The 27,339-nt window shown below is 39.7% G+C and overlaps 1 protein-coding gene across 4 annotated transcripts in view; it reads right to left on the reverse strand.

The window, feature by feature from the left end:
* Positions 1-227: 227 nt before the first annotated feature.
* Positions 228-27,339, reverse strand: part of NRK (Nik related kinase) — a 100,018-nt gene continuing 72,906 nt past the window's right edge. For 2 of the 4 annotated variants that reach the window (XM_054075898.1, XM_054075897.1), the window contains exons 20-30: positions 25,748-25,841; positions 23,619-23,792; positions 22,641-22,770; positions 22,099-22,257; positions 20,372-20,515; positions 18,999-19,133; positions 16,879-16,979; positions 16,202-16,351; positions 12,820-12,979; positions 4,407-4,546; positions 229-3,614 (exon numbers count right to left, since the gene is read on the reverse strand). In XM_054075898.1, coding sequence (XP_053931873.1) covers positions 3,531-3,614; positions 4,407-4,546; positions 12,820-12,979; positions 16,202-16,351; positions 16,879-16,979; positions 18,999-19,133; positions 20,372-20,515; positions 22,099-22,257; positions 22,641-22,770; positions 23,619-23,792; positions 25,748-25,841 — 1,471 coding nt within the window. In that variant the 3' untranslated portion in view covers positions 229-3,530. Of the gene's footprint in view, positions 3,615-4,406; positions 4,547-12,819; positions 12,980-13,985; positions 14,158-16,201; positions 16,352-16,878; positions 16,980-18,998; positions 19,134-20,371; positions 20,516-22,098; positions 22,258-22,640; positions 22,771-23,618; positions 23,793-25,747; positions 25,842-27,339 lie in introns of those variants that run through there. The other 2 variants (XM_054075896.1, XR_008451517.1) reach the window with 2 other exon arrangements.

Genomic DNA, 27,339 nt, shown 5'->3' on the forward strand with positions numbered 1-27,339 from the left:
CTAGGCTAAGCTTTCACACCCTCAGCTCAACATCTTTATCTTCTGCAAGGAATTAGATTCATTTTGTCTCTACAGGTGGAGGTAGATGTTTCCCTAGGGATACTGATGGGATTTGGAAAACAATAACAAAGTTTTCTATGATTTTTACAATAGCTTATGCCAGTATAACAGAATTTTACAAGCACAATACTAGTTTTGATTTTCAGAGTATTTTTTATTACTGTTTCAGTTGCACAGTTTCAACGCTAGGGATCAATACATAATATACAGTACATAGCTCGCGCTGTTCCCAGTTTTAAAGTCAAGGTTCAGGCTGCAGAGTAGAGTTCACCATTCCTAAAATGAAAGCAGGTCCATACAGTACTATCTTGCTTCAGTATTGGCGCAACCTTGTTTGGCAAATATAATGTTAGGAGCACCACCTGCTATTAGAATTATGGTCACAGATCCTTAACATTCTGCCCTTCTGCCCCTTTAGCATTTGTTCCCATCAAAGTGGCATCACTTGAAAAAGACACTGTTAAGCACTTCACTGCTTGGTTTTAACAGTTAGAGAAAGGGTACAGCTAGAGAAACACATCACAAAATGAAACTACAAACCTGATACACATTTTGCATAGTTGAATTTATGTCACAATAAACTTGGGTCTCTGGAATTTTTTTTTTTTCCTTCCAGCCTTTGAACTTTTGCTTTGAGTTGAACAATTATTCAGGACAAACTCTATTCCATGTACAGACCACTCATTCACTCCAGTTACCTTTGTGTTTCTTTAGTTACTTTCTTCTCCTTAACATTTCTTAACCTTTCCTTAATTTCTCCTACAGCAATACACTGTTCCAAACATCTACTCCCTCCCTTTCGGCTACTCCATTGTATTTTCTTCGTCTTTTCCCTCCTCTTCCATCACTTCCACTCTCTTCTGTTACTCTCCTCAACATCTCTGGTCTCTCTCATCTTCAACCATTCTGATTTTCTCTTGACAAAGAGAAAACACCACAGTCGTGTCCTTGTAGCAGCCAGTTGGTATTGCTGTATACAATCCCACTTCCAAGTCCTTTAAAAGCATTCAACTCTAAGGGCCTCATTCTTTCCATATTTACACATGGATTTAACCCAAACAATTCCAATGGTTTTACATGTAAAGTGACAAATGAAAATCCTACCCAATGCCTCGAATCATAGCTGGAAAGGGAGCTAATAGAAGGAAACAGAATGAAAAATTAAAACCTTGGTATAACAGTGTGTGTTCCTTCTCTCAAACTTGCTTTTTTTCCCCCTCTTATTATGGAGCTAAACATCTTTACAGTGTGTCAGGTTATGTCAGGCTTCTCTGCCGCAATAATATTAAACAAGTTTGATCACATTTGTTTCTTTAATCTGTTGATATGGGTTGTTCTAAATTCCCACTGCTCTCTGCTAAATTCTTTTTCCCTAGTGCCTAACTTTCCTACCTGTTGACACCAAAATGGGAGAGGGATCCCGGATTGCTTATAGTATGAGCACTTCTGCAAGCACATTTTGCACATCTACTGGGTACAAAATGAAAGCTGTTCTTTCTTCACAGTCTCTTAGACGTTAAGTCAAAACCAAGTAAGTTGTATTTCTGATTGTCTGCAAATTACCTTTTTTGCCTGTAACTTTAATCTCTGTTTCTGTTACAGGTTTGGCGGTTTGTTTGTTTGTTTTTGGTGAAAGTCAAACAAAACAACCCAGTGTTATGTAGCACAGGGAGCCAAGCTCTGTTTTGCTCGTTTGCCCCAGTCCTGGCACTGGCAACAGGTAGGAACATTAACTACAGACAGACACCTCCTGTTTTCTCACAGCTCTGCCTGAGCACAGTTTACCATTCAGAGTTTAAGTCTGCACACAAGATGATTACTTGCATGCATACCTTAAGAACCACTTTGAGTATTTAACTGCATATATTTTTCTAGTATGGCTTTAGGCTTATTTTTCTGTAACTTAAAACATTTAAAACGAAAATACTTCATAAAAACCACTATACATTTTGAGATAAGCTAGTGCTCCTGAAAAGTGCTAGGTTAATAACTTTGGAAAGTGCACTCTTTTCATATAGCAAAGAACACTGACAGCAACAGCGTAGGCATCTCAGACCTGCCTGCAGCAGTTGAGGTGCCAACTCAGGGAAGAGGGGAAGGGGGAATAGCCCCTAGTTTGATTCTTTGCTGACATCTACAAGGATACCAGTTCTGGAGCTAAGGGCTGCGGTCTGTCTGAGGACCTGTCAGTCACAGCATGACTGCCAGCCCTAACCTAACCTGACATACTGTACAAAACAGCTACCAGTTTTAACAACTGTATTTCTCCCCTTCTTAGTCAACTTTGAATCATCATCCTTGAGGTAGACGACCAGATATTCCAATGCACTTTCCCTGCACCTTTCAGTATCACATATTTCAAGTAAAATATATCTATTTTCAAACACTGTAGCTAGCGATTTCAGTTTTGCTTACAGTGCTTTCCATACTGTATCATGTCTGGAATGAGCTCTTTTGTATTACTCATTTGATGCTTTAAATTTTCAAAGCACATCCAAAAATCAGGTAAATGAGGATTGCATAAACCCTGCAAATTAAACATAGTATATAATTATATAGTGTGTATATATATATTATACTTGTATAGTTTTATGGCCAAGTTACAAGCCCCTGAGAACAGAGTTTATGCAGAAACACTGGCACCATTAACACTAGTGGATGCAGCTTTATTTAGATGTAATTAGCATAGAAAGCACCTGAAGTTACTTATATTTTCTATTTATAGTAGATTAACTCTTTGGATATTTCTGTAACTATATTAAGAATACATTTGTTAATCTTAACATCCATTGCGGAAGGATTATATTTACACACAAATGCATGAAGACCTGATGCTGAAAGAGCAAGAAGGGAAGAAAACGAGGTACCTGATCCTGTGTCCTTATGTACACGGGTAGTGCCTTTAAATCAACTCCTATGTCTGTGGGTCCCGTGTTTGAATAACAATTACAGATTCAGGTCCATAATGCTTTATATGCATAAATGATTTTGACAAAGTACTATTTAAACCATTTTTACAAACACGTTCTACAGTAACTGTGTCTACGGGCTCAGGCATCCAGCCCTCAGAGGACCATGGAGTCAGTCCCCTGCATTTTGTAAAATCTACCAGGTTGGGCACGTGTTTAGAAGCAGCTGCTTTTACCACTCTGCGGTGAAATGCAGCTGCCTGCCTACTTCAGAGTACAGGAGCTTGTATTGGCTACATTCTTCATTGAAGTTGTTCTTTGTTGTTCTTTCCTAACACTGTGAATACAGTCTTGGTTTGCAACATATTTGAGAAAACAAACTAAACATGTTTGCAATACTTTGATGAGAAAATGGAATTCTTCCCAAACTGAAAGAAAATCAATTTTGATAATAATGACAAGATTTTTTGTAGGTAAAGTGCAAATTTTTGTATATTACCTCCAAGCATTTTACACTGCTACCTACATGGAACTTCAAAGCGTCATTCATCCTGATGTGATTTACCAGTTGAATAGTACATTTTGACCAAGAGTCATAAAGTATATTTGACTGCTGCCTCCTGACTGTACAGATGCAAAGAACACCTTGAAAGGGAGAAAAAAAAAACAAAAAAGAGATGCTATTGCCAGTTTACATTCATGAGAATAATTTACTCCTACAGGAAATTTGAGGGATTGCCACAGTCCCAAATGTATTTATCACACAGTTTTAATCCCATGAGAAACTTCTAAAAGCGAAACTATGCTTGTGGTAGAACTGGGATATATATTTTTGACATTTTCCTTTTTTTGAAAGACACAAGAGAAGGTTTTCAAATAATTAATTAAATGGTTTTGGAGCCCCAGTTTTCTAAATAGGTAAATGGCACTAAGCAGGTTTCACAGAACATTTATCGCAAATTGCTATAGGCAAGAAATTGTACTTGCTTATCCATACTCTACTGCCTGCAATATCTCGAATATTAGCGCATTGTTTTTTTTTCCCATGATGGCTGTTCCAAATCGCCTGTTAATTCCAGTAGCCCAGGACAGACAGTCCTGTAGCTGGGTGTTACTGGGGCTGGCACTCCGGCCCTCTCCAGTCTACCTGTCATGCTGGAGTCCGGCCAGTTAGGAATACCTGTATTTTTATTACCTCTGACATCAGTTAAGGCTGGGTGGAATAGGAGCTATAAAGTAGGGTGGTAGGAAAGTGCGAAATGGCCATAGTGAGTGCTTTGTGGTGTCAGTGACTACATTTGCTTCTAATGAAGTTATACTAAGGTAAGAAACGACCTATGTATGTAAAAACAAAGTTACAAAAATTAAATAGTCTTAGTGTCACAGTCAACTATTACTCATTTTTGTTAAATCCCCACACCGTAATCATCTCTGTACCTTGTCATTTCTTTCACATAGAAATTTTAGCTTCTGTGCTTTCTTGTGCATAAATACTCCTTCCAGATTTCCAGTTTCCACAGAGCGCAGTTCAATAGCCTTCTCTCCCCAGCCCATGACCTGATTAGATTGAAGGTAAGCTAAAAGAAAAAAAAGAAAGATTTGGTACTATTTAACATTTGCAAGACTGATTCTTGCCTCAGTCATGTCACTATGGATCTGAAGCATTTCTCTTTGATAACAATATATCCTGATGTATTTGTGTTTTAAGTTTACACAAAAAGCCTTGGGAACAGTAACTAAATTTCAGTTTTTCCTCTCAGACATATTTTGGACCCTAGATAAAATCTTAAATATGCTAGGTTAAGGTTGGAGGAAGCCTCTGAAGGGCATCTTTTTTAATCCCCGTCTCCAAAGCAGTGCCAAATTAGTGTTACTTGAGACCTTGTCCAGACATGTTTTGATGGACCTCTCCGAGTCTCTGCTGCATTGCATCACTACTTTCAAAGTTAAACATTTCTTCCTAATAGCTAATTGGGATTTATTTTGGTGCAACTTATGCCTATTTTGCCTCTCATCCTTTCACTGTACACGTCCAAGAGAAGTCTTTTGACGCTGTCTTCTCTATACCTTCACATTAGGAAGCTGGGTTTGTATTTAATACAGAGTTCAGCTTAGTTTGAAACCTAAATACTTTTGAATCTGAGACTATTGTATGATAAATTTTGTGTTCTTAGCTATTGTCGTCCCATTAGTGGTTATGTGTAGTACCTCCAAAACTAAACTAACGTACTCCAGCACTCTGGAAGCTTATTATATTACTCCCTTTAAATCTGGCAATTAGATGAGAAATGAGAACGGTGATGAAGGAGTTAACACCACAGATTTCAAATTAGGCACACTTTCAATCAAAGCTCTCCGATTAGTGCATATATGGGCTTCTAAGGTAAAATCACATTAGTTATGCTCTATTGATAGTCAATACTCAGAAACTGCTCAACTATGAACTGCTACTTCACTGTTCCAAGAATTCTGGTGCTCTGAAAAGATGCAGAGGGAATGTGTGCACTTGACTTGCTTTTAGCTTCAGTGGACAGTGCTTGCCTGGCCTATGTTATTGGTATGATCAACATCTGTTCCTTAAAATCTTCCGTGTCTAAAAACTAAACTTTCAGCATGCATTGATATAGGAAGCAATAGCCTGTGATCCTGCTTTAGAGGGCAGCAGAAAAGAAAGGCAATATGCCTGTGTGACTATATCCTCTTTCTAGCAGCTGTTAATTTAACTGTAACTTGGAATCCTTGCTGTATAATTCTTGTCACAACAAGTGTATGAAAATTATAACTTCTTGGAAACACACATTTTTTGGCTACAACATTGCAATGTTAGTTCCCTCAAAGTCTATGAATTTGGCTTAAATCTGTTTATTGTACTTTCATTTATTCTTTGTGCACACTGAGGGCTTCTTTGCCACTGGAGCTGAGAGAAAGAAAATTCCTTCCCAGTGTCCCAGTCATGTGGAAAGAGGAAGAAACAATCCTGTTTGAAAAGCAAAACAGCAGTGAGCAACTGAAGATAAGTGGGAGAAGAGGAGGGAGGGGCATTTTCTAAAGAATCAAAACACCTGAAACCAATACTAAATCTCTTTTTTTTTTTAATGGTTCATTTCCTAAGGACACTGCTGCTGTAGGCTGGCAGGGAGACTGTTAATGTTTCTGAATCACTGCAGCAGCAGCACGATGAGCACCAGGGCAACACCCATGCAATGAACAGGTAGTATTTAAAAAGGTAAGCCCAGACCACACGTAAAGTGAAGAAGATAAAAGTGATACAATACTCAGACATTTACTCTTTTTTTCCTAACTACACCACATTAACATTTTCAAAGGAAAAGGCACACTATGGTTCTACGAGGTGGGACAGCGAGGCAGACATGTATATAAACAGCATGAAAGCATTCTGTGGCTACGTTTTTTAGTATAGGTCACTCAGGTCCAGCAACAAACACCTAATCCATTCATATGTCTGCCTATCTTTTCCACTATGTGAAATCTGCACTCAAGCTGTCAATATGCTGCATCTGTATCAGCTGTATCCACACCTTTGACAGATTTCAATTTGATAGCATGCTTGCAGCTCTCAGTAACAGCATAATTAGGCTCTGTTGCAAATTCTATGTTATCCAGGATAGAAATCTATGGATGACTGAGCCACTACTGCTATGTTCAGAAGAGACCCGATCTCCAATTACAGTAGGAACGCAACCAAACAGACATACCAAGTTCATCCACTGATGCTCTGCTGGCTGATCATTATATTGAGAACTTGTCAACTGACAGTGGCAAATTTCACTTGAAGTACAAGTAACACAAAACCTCATTATTGTAGCAGAATCAAAAAGTTTTTTCTCAAATTACATCTGTGGAGTAGCATGCCAACAGGAAGGCCTCAGTGTGCTGTTTGTGGGGTTGTCCAGTTACAAGGATTTATCTGTACATGGAAATTAATTTGGACCATAGCAGGCTGTGAATTCAAAGGTCAGTGCTGAGTCTTGATAATCTCATGTTGGAGCAGTTAAAATTGTTTAATGTGAAATGAATTGAGAGCAGATAAGATACTCAGAATAAAGTTGTCTTATTCTGGAACAAAAGTTCCTAATCCACGAGGAACTTAGGAATAGTTTTTTGAGTCCACCACCTCAACAAGCTTTAGATAAAAATATCTTACGCTTCCAGCTGGCAACATATAATGGTGTTTATATTACACACAAAGCAAACTGGTTTCTGTACTGGTTTCTAGCAACCTTAAACTTACGCGGCAACTCAGGTCCTTTGGACAATAGCTCAGTAGAAAAGGTATATATACTGACTCTGAGTGATGTTCCAGTCTTGTTTAATGTACTGGTACATTAAACAGTACATTAATGTATTGGTCATTCAGAGCTACCTGAAGCTCCCCTGCTTCACCCAAATTACTGCAGATCTTAAAAGACCTATAGTTGCGCATGAGCTGTGGTTCTTGTTACACCATTTACACCAGCGTTACTCCCTGGACATCAAAGAATATATGCCATAAAGTTCGTATAGCAAAGTGAGCTCAAAATGAGCTTCTTTATGTTGTGTCAGCATTAACAATGCTCTAAACCTGGGGCAAGACTTGTTACGTCCTGTTTACGCTGTGCATTAACATTGGATAAATCCTCCATTCAGCCAAATGACTGCTTCACAGAGACATCCCTGAAGGATGCAGGAAAGGTGAAAGAAATTACTGAGCCATATTGTGGATCCATTAACTTCTTTGAAGTGTCACTGACATGAGCTAATGAACCCAGTCTCACACCAGTAACATATTCACAGTCTGAATGAGACAAGTACTTGGTGAATCAGAACCCAGGTACTACTACAATCCCAATTCCCTTTTCAACGGTTCATATCAGTTTTAGACTATTTCTCTTCAAAAATCCCTTTTCTGATCTCATACACTGAATTTGGCTCACTGCCCTAAGCAGTTACTCCCAATTGACGTCTGCAGAGAGCAGACCAGCTTTTAGCAAAGTATCATAAATGTGGGCTTTTCCGATTAGTATTACAGAAATAGGTCCTTTCCTGCCCTTACTGTGCCTTTCTTCCATCCATATCTCTGTTCCACCTCAGTATCATATCTGACAGTTGTTCGTCTAAGTTGACCTTAAAGACCTCTAGCGACGGAGACTCCAAAAATTCCCCAGGCAACTGATTCCAGATAAATCAAGAAGGATAAAATGAACAAACTAAACATGAATTAAAAGACACTGACCCACTCATGATACCAAACCCCACTTTGCAGGCTAATACAGAATGGGTGCTGCTTTACAGAATTCCTTTTTGGAGACATTCAGTATGTATATAGATGAAATTCAATACAAAAAAAAGCAACTGAATTTTGCTTCTATATACATTGTTGAGAAAATTGCTTCAGGCAAGTATGCTGCCCATACGCTAAAACTTACTGCCCCCAAAGTTAAGGAATTTTGTTTAAGAAAACTGAGGAAGGACTCTTGTGCAATTCCCTTAGCATTATTGGTATTATATACACTTCCTGGATAGAAAGGGGGTATTTCTCTTCCTCCAGTCACAGCTGTGGAGAACCTTTACTCAATGAGAGAGGCTAGAGAGTCAAAATAAAGGATAAAATCGTAAGGCTGAATAAAGTCATAAATGGACAAATTAAGAAATTAGGCATGGAAGACCCAGGTGTTTTTCTGCTGTATGTTTTGGTTAGCTTGCACTGGACAGAGGGCTAACATAGACAGTTCTCTAACCACCCCAAGCAAGCTCAGATTAAATTTATGATTCAATTTGTTTTTCTACCCCTTGAACATGTATATTTCTATGCACCTGTTTGGAAGTTTCTCTGCTCCCAGTTGTTGCTCGCTCCTTTAATTATTCCAGTAGAACTGATAACCCAACCCAGAAATGTATCTGGGGTGAGTTTGCTTCTTTAAATGAGTTTTGCTCTTTCCTGAGGAAAAAACCTGCAGGAGATTTGGCACACAAGAATCATTCAGATGTGAGCAGGCATTTTCTGTGCATGAGCCGGTCAGCAACTGTTTCAAGAACTGGTGAATGGGTTGATTAATCACTGAGGCAGCAATTCAACCACCTTTTGGTCATGCTATTTGTTTCCCTACATAGCACCCTTTTTTCTTCCAATATGGACACAGCAAAGGAAATAAGGACTTCTATCGACTCCCCACTCTGGGAATATCCAGTAATGTGCCAAGCTTCTAAGACTACATATAGTAAATAATTCATTACCCACACAAAAGGGCAAAAGTGCTCCCAAATCTTATTAACTTGATGTTTCTTAAATCCTTTTTTAATTCTGTTTTATAGAAAGAAAACATTACAGCTATATTTCTATTTAGCCCTAGACATGTGAAATATCTTTCAGATTAAACATAGATAGAGTACTTCTACAGTTTTAATTTCCCACAGGATTTGATATTCCTTTCTCCAGTTTCTTATTAACAGATTGGGCATAGAGGTCCCAACTTAACCACTACGAGAGTAAACTACATTTAGATTCCCTGCCCTAAATCCATCAATCATAATGCAAACTTTTCTATTTTTCGTAGTCAAGATATTCTTTACCAACTACAAAAGTTTTCTTTCAAAATAATTGCTTAAAAAAATGAGCAAAGGATGACTAGGGAGCACCCTGAGGTTAACATAAGACCCTTCTATCTCTGAAACACACAGCAGAAATTTTGAGATAAGCTCACGCTGACTTCAGGATTTCTCACTTGGGTCTGGAAATTCCAGGAAAACAGGTTCCGTTATGAAAGTTTCCTAGTTCCCCCTAAGTTTGGCCACGCAAATACAATTATTCACACTTCTCTCCTACTAGTTAATGTTTTTGTCTAGAGCCAAGGATTTCAAAGGATCAAGAAAATTAATAGAAGCTTGTGGGGAACAATTATTAAAATAATAGTTAACAAGCTCTTTGTTTAATTTTGAGTTGTGCGTTGAGTCATAGGTTGGGTTAATTTGTCTTTAGTGGAAATGTGATTCCAATTAGAAGTCAAATTAATCTTGCACCACATCACAGAGACTGACAATCTCTGTTCCAAAGAAATCCAGTTTTGAGATGCCAAAAGTGCTGCTGCAGCAGCAGAAACGCAAGGGTTCTCAAGCTAATGTATTGGAGAATTTTCAAATGACAACTGAGATGCTCTTTGGCGACTGCCTCCCATCAGCTGTAGAATCTGCAGAAGCATACACAATGAAAGGGATGGATGGGTGGAGACAGACGCCTTTCTTTCCAGAGAAAACCTACAGTCTTGCTTTCTGAGCACTGGGAGAGGTTCTACAAAGAGCGAGCTGTTTACTCAGTTCTTCTAACTTTACCATCGAAAACATTCCACCTAACACATGCTCTGCTTCTTCAGCAGGATGTTTCACTAGACCTGTCCTGGATCCCTGTCTCTGGAAGGGCACCACCTTCCCACCTTGTAGTGCCTATTTCTCTAGACTGACTCACAAAGAAAATCTAAACTATTCACATAGACAAGAGTCCTAACTTGAGCTAGTACAATCCACCAGACAGGTTGCCACCCTTAGAAGCATCTTTTCTGCCCTCTTCTTAGTTAACTGCCCTAAAATACTGTAAATGCTTAGGCAATTTTGTCCTTATAGATTTCCATGCAAATGATTATCATAGTGCTGAAGAACAGGAGAAATAGCTGCATGAGCACATGGAAAGGCGAATATCCAAATGGCATTCCTTCTACTACGATGTAATCAACCTTGAGAAATTGAGAATATTATGCCTAGCCAGATATATACAAAAGGATGATTTAAATTAGAGTAACTAACTGGCACAGTTACATATTCAGCTGGTCCAAAGTGGTGAAGCTTTTTCACTTCAATACCAGCGGGGTCTGTGTAAGGAAACTTTTACTGAAATTCAGGCAGTGTGATTTCCAGGCTACAAGAATTCTGTGGGTTTGATGATTCAGTACTTTCAGGGATACTAGGAAGAACTGATGCTCTTTTTGCATGAATGCCTCGGAAGTGGACCAAACTAAAAAAGCTTTAAGAGCAATCAGTGCCCAGTAACACAAACTGCAAATTTCCAAGTAGGAGTCATAGATCCATATGACCCTTCTTGCAATACCTCCCTTTCTGAAGCAGGATGTAAGAAAGCCCTTTGTTCCTTAAGTATCATCTGCCTTTGAAACATACTATGTAGTAACAGGGACTCTTTGGGACATAGCATATAGTAAGAATAATAAATCTAGAGAAGTCTGTAATAGTTACAAAAAACATCCATGGTTTAAAAAGTATTAAACATGAGATTAGGGTTACTCTCTGGTAGGACCCTTATATAAATGCAGCTGATTTTAAAATCGTTTCTTCCCAAGGCAGGAAAAAGGAGTTCTAACTGATGAAGTACATGTGGAAAAACTGAGAGTTTACTCTTATATCGTATGTGCACACCATAAGGTAGATAAGACATTATAGTTTAAAGAAAATGGTCACGTTAAGTAAGCTTGTTACTTTCAGTAAAGCCTAAGGAAGCACGTCCCATAAAGACACGCTTTTTGAAAGCTTCTGTCTCCTTCAGACAGCATTCATCAGTGCAGCCTCCAATTACGTTCATTATTTCTCATTAGAACTCTTCTTACCCTGGCTAAGTAATTGCTTTTTCATTATTGATTATTTCTTACGGTGTTTCTAACATTATTTCAGAGGGAATGTAAAATTTCAACATATCAAAGACCATTATTCCTATGAAAAATGGAGAATTGACTTGATAAATTTTAATTACATCCTGTAGCTCTGAATATAGGCTGAAAACTGAGATAAGGCTATTTAGTAAAGGGAAGGAAACACTATTTAGTTAGTTTATAAGCCTATACCTCTTTCTGAAACTGAAGCAGGTTTGTTGCTGGATTTTATCGAAAAATAAGTTGTCTTGTAGGAATGTGTGTTTCAGAGGTGGGCTTCTTGCCCTAAGTACTGTTTAAAAGCCCCTACAAATGTCAAACCTCATATTTACTCAAGGCTGTTATTCTACTGATTCTAACAGACTTTTCCTAAAACTACACAGGTAGAACTGAAAGGATAAAGAACATCCTTAATTTTTCACTGTGGCATCCTGTTTCTGCCAAGCCAATAATATGTTTTTGTACACTCTAAGCGTCTTGGGCTTTTCTTGTTTGTTCTTATCTTTGTTTTAAGATGCAGAAGAACAGAAAAGAAATTAAAAGCAACAAATAATAAAAACAAAAATCTGCCTGTGTCGTTCTTGGTTTTCCCTACACTGTTATCTTTGAGCCCTCTGGGGAAGGTGAAACAAAACAGCTGCGCTGGTTACAATAGAACCTCCTCCTACAAAGCCAACTGCAAGCATGGAGAAATTGTGAATCTGTTAGAAATACCCTGGGCTGGCAGCACTGAGTTTAAAGTGATAAAATTAAGGGGCCATTTGACAGCAGTTACAGATATCTTCAGTAACTGTCCTCTCTCTATAGTTTTAAATTTTTACATAAAATGCTATGGGCTATGAACAGGCTAAGCAGGAAAGGAGCACCTTTTTTTCCCCTCTGTAATTCATGTAATCCTCTGTGAAAACCGGTGGGAAGCTGCATCCTCAGTGAAGTTTGGCTGTATGGTCAAGGTACGATGCAATAATCAGCACGACAAGAATACAAACTCTCTGATGCAAATGTGAAGACCCTGTTGCAATCATTGGCTGGCTTAACACAAACATAAATACATTTTTTTATAGATGTTTACACATCTGGTTTGCTGAGAAGTTGCTTTATGTGCCATATAACCGCTCTCGTATGGATACAAACCTCATCAAGAAGTCAGGCTTCACGCAGCAGAATCTTATATTTAATAAAGTACTATTTGTCATACATACCTACAGATGCTGGCATTTCTCCCCACTGTAAAACAGTCTCCTTGGTGAAATGCCCATATATATCAATGTAGATGCCTTCATCTTCATAGGTGAGTAAAAGCTCCATTCCGCTGGTATTTGGGAGGATGATAATGGCATGTGGGCGAATAGTCCCCTGGATCTAGAATCATATTTTACTAAGATTTATATCAGAAAATGGACTGCAATTTTAGTGACTACATCAATCTAAATAGCTTGACAGAACAATAAAAAGATCTAGCTCATGGCTCATGGAAAGTGAAAGAAATGCCCGTTTTCAGAAAGGCTGAAGAGTTTGCTAGCCAGCCTCTGAAACAGGCTTTCTCCCCTCCTCCCCCCTTTGAATACTAGAGTAAGTTTGCAAACAAATCAGCTTTCAATATTTCACTTCATATTTCCCAGTATTAACTGGTTTCAAGAAGCCATGGAGCCACTGAGACACAATAATATTTACTTACTCACAAAACACTTGCGTTATATAAAAAGAAGAAAGGTGAAATAAATTTGAATTCACAATTATTTCAGAAGACGGAGGAAAGACAAAAGCTTCCACACTCCAGGAAATCAGTGCTTTCACTTTCCATGATATTTCCCTGTCCCCACTCACAAGCTAAAACCTGTAAATTCAACTTGCTGTAAATATTGTTAAAAAGTTACCTGGACCTTTCAAATACAAGCTGCTCTCCATCCTTCCCACATCATTCACTAAAAATAGTTCCCCATTTAAATGCTGTTCTGCATACATTTTCTGCATGTCACAGCAACAGTGCATTTCACTCAGACAAATTATTTTAACAGCTGTTCAATGCACCAGAATCTCTCCCAGAAGCCAATATGTGCCAAGTGGAAAAAAAAAGTCTATATAACCATGAAGGTGGGGTTTTATGAAAGCGTTTTTGAAAAGAAAGAGAGGACAGCCTTGAAAAACAATAACAAAGCATTTCTTTGTTTAAAGCACTACTCAAAACAGGGTGTTAAATAGTAAGTTAAACCACCACAATTAATATTTTTATAGGGAGCATACGACTGGAGTTTCTACATCATTTTCACAAGCCAGCAACACACAGATCTCTTTCTTCACGCACATACATTTATGCACACCGTAAGGGCACAATGAACAGTAAAAGAAGCACTGAAGCTGTACTTGCCAAACTGCCAAACAGGCCAACCACTTGACTCCGTGCCTCCGCAACAACTATCCGTAACACTAGCACAGGGATCCAGAGTCGCAGAGCAATTTTAATGCGTTGCCTTGGTACTCGCATGAGCGATCGAAGCAGGTAAGAGATGAAGAAAGAGGTGGGGAACCAGGAAAAGAGGCTACCAGAAAGCAAGAGTATCTAAAGTCAGCCTGTTAAAGTCTGGTCTGTTACCACCACAAAGCTCCTCGAAAGAATTATTCAGTTCTAGCAGATGCTCTTTAAAATAATAAAATACCAAAAAAGATGGAGCCACTGCAGCAGCAGATTTATTTCAGGTCTATGACTCTAAGGGGAAAATTTATTTTTAGTACATGCTAACTTTTGGTTGAAGAGCACACGTGAATGAAATCAGTCTTAAAGGTGCCCCACATATTCAGGACGGTCACCTGGGAAATCTCTCTCATCAGGTACATAATTATATTCGCAGCCTGTTGAAAAACTACAGCCTCTAAGAAGGTTCAGTTTTTTTTTCTTTGCCTTTCATATCTTGGGCAATTATGCTAATGATCTTTTTGCCAAGTCATTATTCACCTTGCTTAGCAAACAGCTTCCAGGGATGGTATGCAGGCACCATGCTCAGATTTATAAATGTGAATTTTGCATAGCTGAAGAGTTAACAATGGTCAGATTAAATAAACCCCCTAACAAAACTAATATTAAGTCCTTTTATAAAAACTAAACACAGAAATAAATAGTATAAGCTTTTAGCAGGTGATTCAATGGTTTGTTCTGAACAGCTGTAAAAGTTGATTTTTAATTAAGAGGCATTTCTAAGCTTAACAGCCATCCTCAAACACCGTGTCCAGCAAAACCAGTGGTCTGACAGGATTTGAAAGCTGTCACTTGTCAGGGCAGTACAGTGATTAAGTGGCTCGCACGGGAGATGTGGGTTTTCATTTCATTTGAAAACCTGGATCTGAGTGTAGAGAAAAAGAAGTTACAAAATAAAAGGGTTCAAGGCACAGGCTGAGATGAGATTTCTTCAGATCTCAGTGTAACTTTGGGACACACTGCCTTGGAATACAAGGAGGACACAGCACCCGGGGGAGCTGATTCGCTGTCCCTGTGAAGCTCTGTGGACTTCAGGGAAGTTTCCAAGTGTACATGGAAGTTTCCTTGTCAGAAGCCTCCCATCGGACTGGAGCTATGGGAACCTGCTAGTTTTCTGGACCTAAGCCCCCAAGATTCTCTGGCTTTTGGGACTCAGCTTTGAAAAGAGCTATCTAGAACAGCTGAAAAATAAGCACACACATAAAAAAAGCACAGACTTCATATTGGACAGCCTCATGCCAGTCATTTACTTCTGTAGGGGAATTACTTTGCTGTTATCCGAGTTTAAGCAGGAATTTAGTGATCAACATCTCAATGTACAGATGCACAATACAGTATGTACGCATCCACCTAAAATCAACATCTTCATGCCAACTTCTTGACAATCTAATGAGAAAATCCTAAGGAAAATGTAAAAATTCTTTTTCATTTAAGGACTGATTTCATGGGCAATTGAATGGTAAGAAGATCATCAAATTTATTTAGTCTGGAAGCTGGGTTACCGTAAAGTCATGACTTAAAGGCAAATCACATTTTGCATACTGAGTCTGGATCTATAATCATGTCAACAAATGCAACTTTGCTCCACGGTGAAGAAACTGGGATTATTGATGGGTGCACGGGTATACCTGGCTCCTCTAGCTGAGCAGCTGCAGGTACTCACTGGTGCAAGGCTTGCAGTGGATCAAGTTTAAAATACTTTGTAATCCAGGCCAAATTTCAGCTCAATTCAGTGATAATTTAGTCAGCTTGTTAGCAAAACTTAAAAAGCACAGTGGCAGATTGTAAAAGTCACCTAAATTCATGTAGATATTATTGTGTCTTTGATTGCTTAAGAAGTCCTAAATTTCCAGGATAAATCAATTAAAAATAGCACTGTCCATCCATCAGGCATTCTGACATTAAACCGTTAAAACTGATATTCTAAATGTGATAAAGGCCTTTTAACAGAACTTCAGTATTAGAAAAGTGAAAAGTGGTTTTCTACTAGCTGGCATGCAATAATTATTCTGTTACCCTGTCTTTTGAAACACAGCCCAACTGAACCTGATCATCATCAATATAAAACCCAAGGAACTGAGGCATTTATGTAAGTTTTTGGAGTATCTTACGTGTGTTGGAAGGTACAGGTCATACACAGATCCAGAGTCCACATCAATAGCGTGAAAACCTACTAGTGAGCCATATATGACTTTTAATCTTTGTCCACTTTCAACAGTCAGGTCAACTGACAGCGGTTTGTGATGAAGTGATGTAAAGGACTGGAAAAAGAAAAATACACGATGTAACACAATAAATCTGTTTGTTTACAGATCTACATATATGACCTTAAGAATTTTCAAAACTCAAAAGTTAGACAGCTATTTTTGTTAAATAGTATGTTACATTAAGGAGCTAAGTATCCATCATCCACTGAGCTACAAAGAGTGCTGGATAATTCACTTGTGTTTTGAAAAAATTCCAGATTCTAGAAACAGCTTGGGCAAAAACTAGGCTGAGTACCACTCATGTTCAATTTCCTCCTCTTTTGAGGGAAATCAGCATCAACTTTGTGAACTCAAATGCACATTTTGGCACAGCACTGAAAAGTTATTTGTGTCTAACAGAATTGTGACTATGACAGTTTTGTGCCTGCCATCTCCCATGTACGTCAAACGAGCTGCTTTTTCTGTAAAAGAATACTTATTTTATCTTTAACTAGAAATAAATGTTATACAAACAAAGAAAGCTAAAGCAAAGATCAAATGAGACACAGTAATACACTGAACCAAAGCAAAGTTTCACTTACCTTAAAAGCCATGAATTTGTGATAAGGCTTTGGAGCCCAAGCATAAACCTCCACTGAGTTTTTCAAAGCAATTACAAGGAATTTGATTCTCTCATATTTTACTGTAATACAAGAAGAACAATTCCTTAGGCACCAGACAGACACTTAAATCAAAGACCATCTCGACACATGAAATAATTTCATTGACTACTTGTAGAGGTAGGCATTATCCAGTAAGCGAGATTTTAACAGATTCTAGACATCAATGTTTAATATCACCAGTGACAACCCCTTGACTGAAAACCTATAGTTCATTTATTCTCATTAAAGCCAGATGCCTGTTAACAACATTTATATATTGCTTTTCATATATCTATGAATAAAATAGAGATTTCTTCCTAGTCAGAAAAAAAGAGGTCTTGAACTTGCCGCTAAGCCAGCCTACTTTATTTGTCAGCACACACCAACGTTGCCAATTGTGAATAAACTGCTTCTGGAGGAATGGTGGTTGTTGGCTGAACAATTCCATTACATGCTGCAGGATGAATTTTCATTTCACTGTTCATGTGTGGGACTAAATAGTGTGGGCAAAGGACTCCCATGTTTCTGAGATGAGTAAACATTTAAGAGATGAGCAATTTCTCTAAGTTGATTAAGTCATGCTGGGCCCCTCGAGAACAAATGAAGAATCATGCATTTAGTTTTAAGGCTTCTTTGTACATTGTGTTTTCACTCTGCAAGAGACAAGCATTTGTTTTGGAAACAGATACTGGGATACCATATCCCAACTCATTCACTCTTCATTTTATATGCAGCGTCTGCTTGGCAAGGATTTTTAAAAGATACAGGTGTTATGCTACTCAGGTAAGGTTTTTTTCTGCAAGAGGAGCACTTGATGCTTACAAAAGGAGCAATTCACACTGCCCGAACATATAGCAAAGGCATGAAGAGTGGATAAGCACAGACACTGGTCAGGAAAATCTTACATAAGCAGAGAAAGGAAAAAAACCAAATCCCACCAACATGCAGAAGAGCACATCCTTTTCCTCTTCTACCTGGACAAATGGCTGTAAAACCAAAAGTCAAGATACAAGGAGATTCACCAAGAGAAAACAGCAGCAGCTGTCTTGTCAAAGTAAGAGTGGCTTGTCAGATGTAAACACATTTGCTCCTAACCAAATATTTGCCTAATTTTAGGATAACTATTTATTTCAAAAAAGAAACCACACCAAACCCGAAGATGAGAACTGAACTGGAATACCCAGGTGCCTAGCAATAATCACAAAGGAAGTAACAACGCACATCTGTTTCACATTCTGTCTTGGGTTTAAAGACACTTGCCACTTTTAAAGCTGCGAGATATGAAAGGAGATAAAGTCAAGCAAGGTATTTATGAGAGCTAGCCACCGTGCCAGCTCCTGCACTCTTCTACATCATTTCTCCATAGGACTTTGAAAAAAGTGCTGCTTTCATACACCATCCTTCACCAAAGCAAAACTTGTGCTACACACTGCACTTCCTCATGCAGTGAAATGACAGAAACTATCACAGCGCTCATGTTCATCTTTACGAATGAACTGTCTGAAAGCCAAATAAAAGCAAGATGGCTTTTCAACTGCTACGGTATCATTTCCAGTGTGTAAGTTTAAACAAAGGTATATTTAGGTCTTTTAGGATCTAGAGACAGGGATGAGCTATAGCACATCCAATCTGATTTATCTACGGACATCCTACAAATATAATTTACTAGCACTTCAGAGTCCACTTTCTTAGCCGGTACTCGGGGCCAGAGGGAAGCTGAATAGCACAGAGGTGGAATACATCAGTTCAATTAAAACCTTATATAACTACAGAACTTCTAAACCACTGACTGAGCAGCAAACCAGGGCTGGCACTTCCTTTTTCCAGCTGGCACAGGGAATATCCATAACATCATCTGGTAACTGCTGCAAGAAGAGATACTGCCTGGAATGACATGGAGCAAAGCATCTGCCATGTAAAACAAAGAGTTTTGTAAGAACCCAGAGATATACAGCCCAACGTAATCCTGAAACACAGTTGAAGAAAAATGCTGGTATGTCATGAGATACTAAGGGATGAGTAAGCAGCTCTTCAAGGAAAAAAAACCAAAAAGTGCTTACCAACTTTGTAGTGTACACAGCCTTCCAGGTCACCCACAGACACCCAGCCTTGGCGCTTTTCCACCTCTGGATCATTGCGCAAAATTTTATTTCTCAGCCATGATAAGTAATATACCCTCAACTTGTTCTTCTTCCCTAGGGTTTGGGAAAAAAGACATGTGTAAGGCTTTTAACTCATTGAAGAGCAAACTCTCCAACACTTAGAAAAAGCCAGAGTTTTGTGACCCCACATACAGCGGGTTTTTGTGCCTCATGAAGGTGAGAGAAGAGTCCAGCAGCACAAAAGAAAAGTCCTTTGACAGGGACACGCAGGAAGGAACTGGAACACATCCCTTCCAACCTAGTGATTCTATGATTTGCACTTACCTTGTAACTTCATACACAATTTTCACAGCTGACTAAAAGTCTTCCCTCAGGCCAAAGAACAGGTCTTTACAGATGCATGTATTATCAAAAATAATCACTTTACCTGGCATTTACTCTTTCATGTGAAGGGAGGAACGCAGGTATGGCCTATGATGGCCATTTTGAATAAGAAACTAATTTACCTCTAATTAACTGACAATCTTCATTACAAGCAGCTATTTTCTTTTGGATACCTTTCCAGGAGAGAATTACTTTTCATCTTTCATCTCAGTCAGTGTTTCTGTTGCTTTAGTTCATAAGTACACATGATCAACAGTTGTTTGGGACCACAGGTTAGTGTAAAAGAGGACTGCGTCACATAAGGAACTAGACCTGGCAATACAGGACAAACAGCTCTCACCATCACCTACCATGGTGAGTCTGGACTGGAGACAAGGAGCTGCCATTCCTTGCTGGACCTACATCTCTGACCTTGTTATGTACCAAGCATCCTTTGTGGTGGAAAGGATCATCCATGGGGAATAAGGGCCTTGTCATCTTGCACGGCAGAGTCGAAGCTGTTTGTTAGGAGAAGCTGCAGATGCTACTCCATTTAATGTCACTGATGCTTTCACTGTACAGATCACTCTTGTGTTACTGCTCATACATCTTGCTGAACACAGAATGCAGTTACTTAATGATATCTTACTAGAATTTCACTTAGATAGATGCTCACTTGTCATCTATCAACTATAACTTGCGGAGAACCAGTTTGTTTTAAGGATATGAAACACTTCATAATTTCCACAAACGATTTTACACATTAACTAGGTAATGAAATATCACAAAACCTCTCCAAAATGAGAAAGTAAATGTTAAAAAGTCAAAATATTTCTCCTATTACCAAGAATAACTGTCCTGTGATTTTCTGTAAGAGGAAATACCTCAACCTAGTTTATAACCTAATTCTTCTTTTTAATTGCTTCCAACCCCAATGCAGGTCAGATGCTTTTAGACACTGAACTAACCTGATATGGTAATTAGCACATTGAGTCCTTCCAGAACATCCATTTGCTGGAATCGTCTCCTTGTAATCAGTGAATAAACTCTTCCTTGCCCACTTCTGTCCAGCAGCCACAATCCATTCTCTGTTCCCACCAGTAAATTCACTCCTATTGACACATGGAAAAAAATATTGCATAAATCACATGATGATATAGAGGCCATTAAGTGTTCATTGCTTTAAGAACCGATTCCTATTTAGTCTCATTTAGCAGTACCTGATAATTTCTCTGTTGCTCTGTAGATGACCTCCCAGAAAAATTAATAGAAAAAAGGATCTCACCATTACAGTTTTTACCCAGCAGAACAGTTATATGCCCATGTACCTTGAAGGATGAGTAGTTCCACTGAAGTCAACGTTGATTTAAACAAAAAGGAAAACGCTAAAATGTTTTGCAAACTCCAACTTCTTAGGTGACCCTGGAAAGTACCTGTGAGCACTGCAAAAGTCCCAGTCCAGTACCACTCCACCAGCAACACAAGAGATTCAACTAAATAATCTAAGGATGTCTACCAATTAAAAAGAACAACCAAACAAACCAACCTCTTTCCCCAAATACAACACTCAAATCACAGGACCACCAAACCAGTAGGAAGAAGGGGTCCTGTTAGAAGGAAACTGAGCGCTCGTTTGAAAATGATGTGTGTTCTGCAGGAATGCTTTCAATTAGTAAATTAAAGAAATCCAACTGTTTCCAAGGAAGCCAAAGCTCCAGTGACTTGCTGACAACACAGGGTGGCAAAAACTGAGTTTGGCAGCTATGTTTCCTAATCAGCAGGTTCTAAAGAAATGACATTATGTCCTGCTCTAACAAGCAACCTCCTCTACTGGCAATTGTCTAACAAGTACCTGGTGCTCTTCAGCCTCAACATGTGTAATTACAGACCTTGCCACACAGCTTTGGTCTTAATTTAAAATCTTGGACTCCTACGAACATACATTACACAAGATCTGTGAAACTGTAAACTATAAATCCACATTTCCTTTGGACAATGGTAATTGATTTTCCATTCCAGACTCAAAAAGCAAGGAGCAGTAAAAAGCTGGGGGAGACCCACTGAATACATCTGTTCTGGTTGGAAGACAGTTAAAACAACCCAGAACTTAGCTAGTGTGAGACTGGAACAAGATCTACATATGTTGAAACTGGTCTGACTGCACTTACCTTGGTTTCCCACTATGTGAAGCTGACCCTGTAAAAAAGGGTGATTCAGCGAGGTTCTGAGTAAGCATTTACAGCAGGAACTAAGGAGGCCAAGCTTTTGGAAAGACTGACGCCTGACCTGCTCCAGATTCTTGGAATATCTAACACACACAACAGCAATAGGCTTCAGGTTTGGATTATTCCCACTGAGTCAGGGCTTAGTGTTATCATCTGTACTCATATGCAGCTAAGACAAGAGCATCGTGAGCTGCCTAAGTTACTAAAACATTTGCAACTTTTGGCTCTCCCAACAAGCAGAGTTTCAATTTGGTGCCTGATCAATGTTTCCTCATTTTGATGCACAAAATCCATTGCAACTGTACGTCATCTGTTTGCCATCTTCCACCAGGAAGGCAGTGTCATGCGAGTGATGTTGGTATCTACTCAGTGATCCACTCCAGGACTTTCTGACAGGAGAGGTGTAATACAGCTGTGAAATCTGCCTGGCATACAGCTTCTCCTGCTGCTGCCTTCCCTCCATAGCTTACCCCACAAAGCAGCACAAAGGACTTCCGAGTTGAATTTCTTCTTGTATTTACGAATTTCTGGACTATCACTCTGTGGACGGATATTCGTTGGGTTGACGTTGACAACGGAGCCCTTCCTTGCATTTTCTCTCCTGACAGGCTCAGGTTTTGCACTAGATGCTAGAATGAAAGACACATGCAATCATGAAAAACGTGAGTAATCGGTTACCTCTCACACTTGACCTGTTTATGGCAGAATGAAAGAAGGCCCAAAGGGATCAGAAAACACCTTGAAAGCCACCAGAGAAAACAAAATATATCTGGAAGATTCCTCAGGCATTCCTGAGTGAACACGGTGGTAACACAGCAGCACAGAGCAAGCTACATCCAGAAGAAGGGCAGAAGCAGCACAGTGAAAATTCATAGCAATGTGGAGTTTCAGTTTCTGGAGATGTTACAGACAGTTCCGCTTCCAAGCAATGGGCCCTCCTCATTCATCCGGAAAAAAAAAAAAAAAAGAGAAACTGGGGTGATATTTTATGAGAAGGGTAAAGCATACTCACGAGAGCTACAGGAAGGTCCTACTGGACTGGTAGGAGGGGTGATTGGCAGAAGTCTGGGATCTATAAATGAAGTAAACGATGTTGTAGATGATGTACTGCTCTTTGAAGGTGTGCTTTCAGTGCACGGGGTCTACAACGAAAAACAAAAGCTGCCTCAGCAAGGCAATGGTAGGGGAGCAGACAGGACACAGCAATGTGGTGCCTCTGAGGTTCAGAAAAAATGGCATATAGCATATTTAGACACAATGAAATGTCTTAAAACATGGTATACCATTTACACATGGTATAAATCCTGTGGCAGAAGAGGAGCAGGGAGTTATGTTAGGATGCTGAGCCAGGCACTGCATAGCAACAAGCAGTCCCCAGAAGAAAAGCACGTCAATCACTCCCTGCTGTCCTGTCTGCAACAGGGCATTGCTCAAATCTCTTTGCAACAAAGAGGATGCTGTTGCCTCAGGCAAAGGACTTTATGACATGACCCTGACAGAGTTATCTGCCTCCAGTGAAGCAATTCTCCCCAAGAGAACCCTGTGCTCACAGTGGTGTCAGAGTCCCTTTGGGACTGCTGAGACATGCTGCCCTGGCCCCTGGGCACTCCCAGCTGACACTGGGATGGAAGAAAGTCAGGGAAAATGAGCAGAGGCAGACAAGAGTGCTGCATTGCTGATGTGACAGGTAAAGGAGCAGAGCATAAGAGCTTCACTAAAAGGGTAAAATGGGAGAAAAAGAGGAAGGGGAAAAAAAGAGAGAAAAGAGATAGATTGGGGCAAACAAGTAGAACAATAAAATCTGTTGGGGAGGTCAAGATTTCTTACCCATCCTCAAGATAAAACTTACAAAGGAAAGAATGAACATGGCAAAAAATCTCAGCATAAAAAAAGACAGGATAGATTAAATTAAAAGGCTCTCAATTTCAGGCTCCTAAGAGCTAGAGGAAAATGATAGTACAATTCATTCTGTCTGTTATTTATCCCTTACCTTGTTCAGAGGTTTGTTCTGATGTTCCTGGCTCGTCAGTGGCACTTTTGGCGGGTTCACAGAGGAGTCTGAAATTTGGCTTTGCAGGAGGAGATCTGGCAGGAGATAGTTCTGGTTGTTTAGGCTCCAGAGGCCTTCTTGGGTGCTAGAAATCTGTTTCCCTAAAATCTGATCCTGCACACAAGAACATACAGTTAAACTCCACATTCGGGCTACTTCCAGTGCACTCTGCAACCCTGGTTCATTAGGACAATAAAGAACGAGCGTATGGGGAGGGGTGTTGTGCGTGATGCATCATATGAAGACAGACGCTATGGAAAGATTAAAATAAAATTTTAATCCACACAAAAGTGTGGGGCAAACACCTGAGACATCAACACTGGCTTCTGCCCCTGGAGTGCTGCATAAGCGTTCCTCATTGACATTACTTCAAGCCAAAGGTAAAGCAGCAACTACATCCTCAGAGAAACTCGAGACAGAATTAAACGACTTGTCCTGATGTTACAGATCTGACCTTAGCTTACCACATTCGGAAGTGGGTAATTCTCTGTTCTGCACCTGCATTTAGTTCAAAGCCCCTTACCATTCATTTCATTGCTACTTTACTGAATTAGGTAACTTTATTCTAAAATGATGACATTCAGTAGGACCCAGTATCAGCATTTCCAATACACCTATGTTTGGTACTGCAGACCTCCTCCTCAAGGATCCCACCAGTTTCAAGGCAATACTTGTAAACCGTGTAAGGTGTGAGGCACCACGCAAGCTCTCTATCCAACAGCACAAAAAATGGATCAGAGGTCAGCTTCTGGGAATATAGCTAGAAGCTTGTAGAGAAAGAAAGATGGGATGTGTAAAGCAAGTGGTGTTCCAGATAGGGAGGACAGTACACGGGGATCTAACCCTGGCCATGACTAGTCAGGGTACCTGAACACCATTGGCATTGGAACACAAAGTGATATGAGCCAAACCCTACACTATAAAATTCATCCTGAATTACACCGAAGGAAAAAGTATCACCAAATTCAAGCAGTCTCTGGCTGGTTGAATACGAGGCAAGTCCCTGTGTTGTACTGACTTTGATAAATAATCTACTGAAACTGCATCAGCTTTTCTGAAGGCTGGCCCAAAAATGCAGCCTAATTCCAACGCCTGTATATCAGGGGAAAGAGAAAGCGCTGGGCTGGTTTTTCCACAAGAAAAATACTAGGTTTGCCCCATTTATAATTTCTTCTCCAAAGCAGGGTCTTTTCTCCTCAAGGATGGTGAGACAAAGGCAAAGCAGGACTCCTTCCATAGTCAGCAAGGATGCCACTCTGGTCTGTAGCTTAGAAATCACACCCGACATAAAGAAAACTCCTTCTTCTTCCTAGCCCTGCCACAGCTCATGCAAGAAGCTCTGGGAAAAACACCAGTTTCACAGCAACTTATTTTCCCTATTTGTGAAAGGAGAGTATACTTGGTAATATGTAAGAAGCACTCTGATGCTGAGTGCAAGTCTTATTACAGTAATTTTTTTTGTTGGTTTTGACCACAAAGAATATTGTTCTGCTTTGCCTGTCTTCATCTTTTCTGCACTAGTATTCATGACGGGGGAAAATCCATGATGACTTGAAGTCTCTACTAGAAACTACGGCTGGAAAAGAACCACAACATGATGTATAAGAAGGCGTGTATTTTTGCTAGGCCAGTGCAGAGAGATGAAGTGGTTTTTCCCTTTTCTGGTAATACTTTTAGTATAAGGTAGTGTTCTTTCATTTGGAATAAGAAAAGTTAAGATTTTTAAAAACAGCAACAATGCACACCAACAATAATCAACAATATTGCTTTTTGCAGCCAGCCCAGTTCCTTCAAGAAATAAGTTGACATCAGAAACCACTACCAGGTCAATAACAAGGACAAATTAAGAAGCACAAATTTGTACCTAAATGTAAGCATTTTTCTAGGAAGCACAAAACCTAAAACTACATGTTTTTTCAAGTCTTATAGCTATAATTTTCAATGAGAGAGCAGGACTTCAGAGTGAAAATGCTGCCGACAAGAAATGGATACAGTGTCTATCATGCACATTAATGGACCGATTTCCACCCCCATCGCTGCACCCCCTCCGCTACAAATGGCCAAATTACCTTCTGTTCTGCGATGGTGCTTTGGGGTTTCAGTTCAATTCCATCTGGTACTCTTGTCCTTGAGAAATCTGCCACTCTGCTGCTTAGCAGTTGCCTGGTAACAAACTCCAATTAATGAACAGAACTACTTCAGAGGGGGTGGGGAAAAAAGGCCCAAAACCAAAAAAGCAAAAACCCACAACATATACGTGTTCAAAGGTCAGCATAATGAACGTTCACTAGTTACACTTAAAAGTTCTTGTACAAAAGCAAGCTGATTAGTTTGTGGATGTGCCTACATGGACTGGAGCCTGAGGACCACTCACAATACAGCAGGAAGCTAGACAGAGAGCATCCCTTCATCTCCCCGCATTTCACCCATCGTTTTTCAGACACTGCATAGCTCAGGTAAGTGAGAGCTGGTCTCTCAAGCTGTCATTTGAGAAGTACTTCAAAACTTCTCCTGTCTCCCCACATACATGCCCTTGGCAGGGTGCAATTATAAGCTATCCTGCCCTCCAGAGAAAGAGCATCAGTCACACTTGCAAAGGGGAGAGTCACTGCTCTGCTATATGCTAACATCAGGGACCTCTCTGCCATTGCCTATCAGGGCAGGCTACACCGGAATTTCATACTGTGAATCAGTCCTTGAAACACGGACACCTTCACCTTACATAAAATGAACAAAGAAAATGTTGCCCTGTGCACATAGAGACAAAAGAACATAAGAGCTGCAGGATCTGCTGGGGCCAAAAGCCCACTTAGCACAGTATGTCATCTTCAACAGTGACCAAAAGCAGATGCCTACAGAAAGACTAAGAACAAAGCAAACACCTGATGCGATAGATCCCAGCATACTATTGCTTCCTAGACAGCCGGTGGTATCTTTGCCTTTTAAACTTTTTAACCCAAGTGGAAGTGCCTTGAACTTCTGTCAGCCAGGCTCTGGCCTGTCTTCTGGCCATTTCCACCCCACATTATTTAATTATTCCATTTATTAATTCATATGCAATTGTTTATTACTACAATCCATTTAAGCCTATTACATTTCTGCCTCCTTTCCACTAATTCTAAAGCTGACTGGATCCAGATGCTGGTGTGAAGGGCTCTACAGTGCTACACCACAACCAGTAGGACAGTGTAAGGGTTGGGCTTTTTTTAAATCTTGAAGAATGTAATAACAAAGAGATTTGATGAGAGAGCTACCAACTTAAGATGGTTATGAAGGAGCAGAAATTTGTGGCTTTTTTGTCGTTGTTTACTTTGTGGTCCCCCCTTTCTACGGGAAGTATAAATATTCGCATCCTAAACTTGGAAGAAATAGCAAGAGATGGAGTAGGACCAATGGTGAGTGCAAGGACCTGTGTTCTTATCAGGAAAGCAAGCAGAAGCTGATCTTAAATGATGTCAACCTCCCACTTATTAGGGGGAAAGAGTAATTCTAGCGTAACACACACCTGCATTCACCTTGTTTGAATTTTGGTAGGGGACAACATATAAAGAGCAGAGAGAGGAAAGCAAACTAAATGACCCCAGGAAACTCAGTGTTTCAGAGGAATTGTGAGTGCTTTAGGTGTTGGAGGAGGAAGCTCTCTCAACAGAGCAGGAGAAAT

This window comes from Cuculus canorus, chromosome 10 (genome assembly GCF_017976375.1).
Source record: "Cuculus canorus isolate bCucCan1 chromosome 10, bCucCan1.pri, whole genome shotgun sequence".
Classification (NCBI taxonomy): Eukaryota; Metazoa; Chordata; class Aves; order Cuculiformes; family Cuculidae; genus Cuculus; species Cuculus canorus.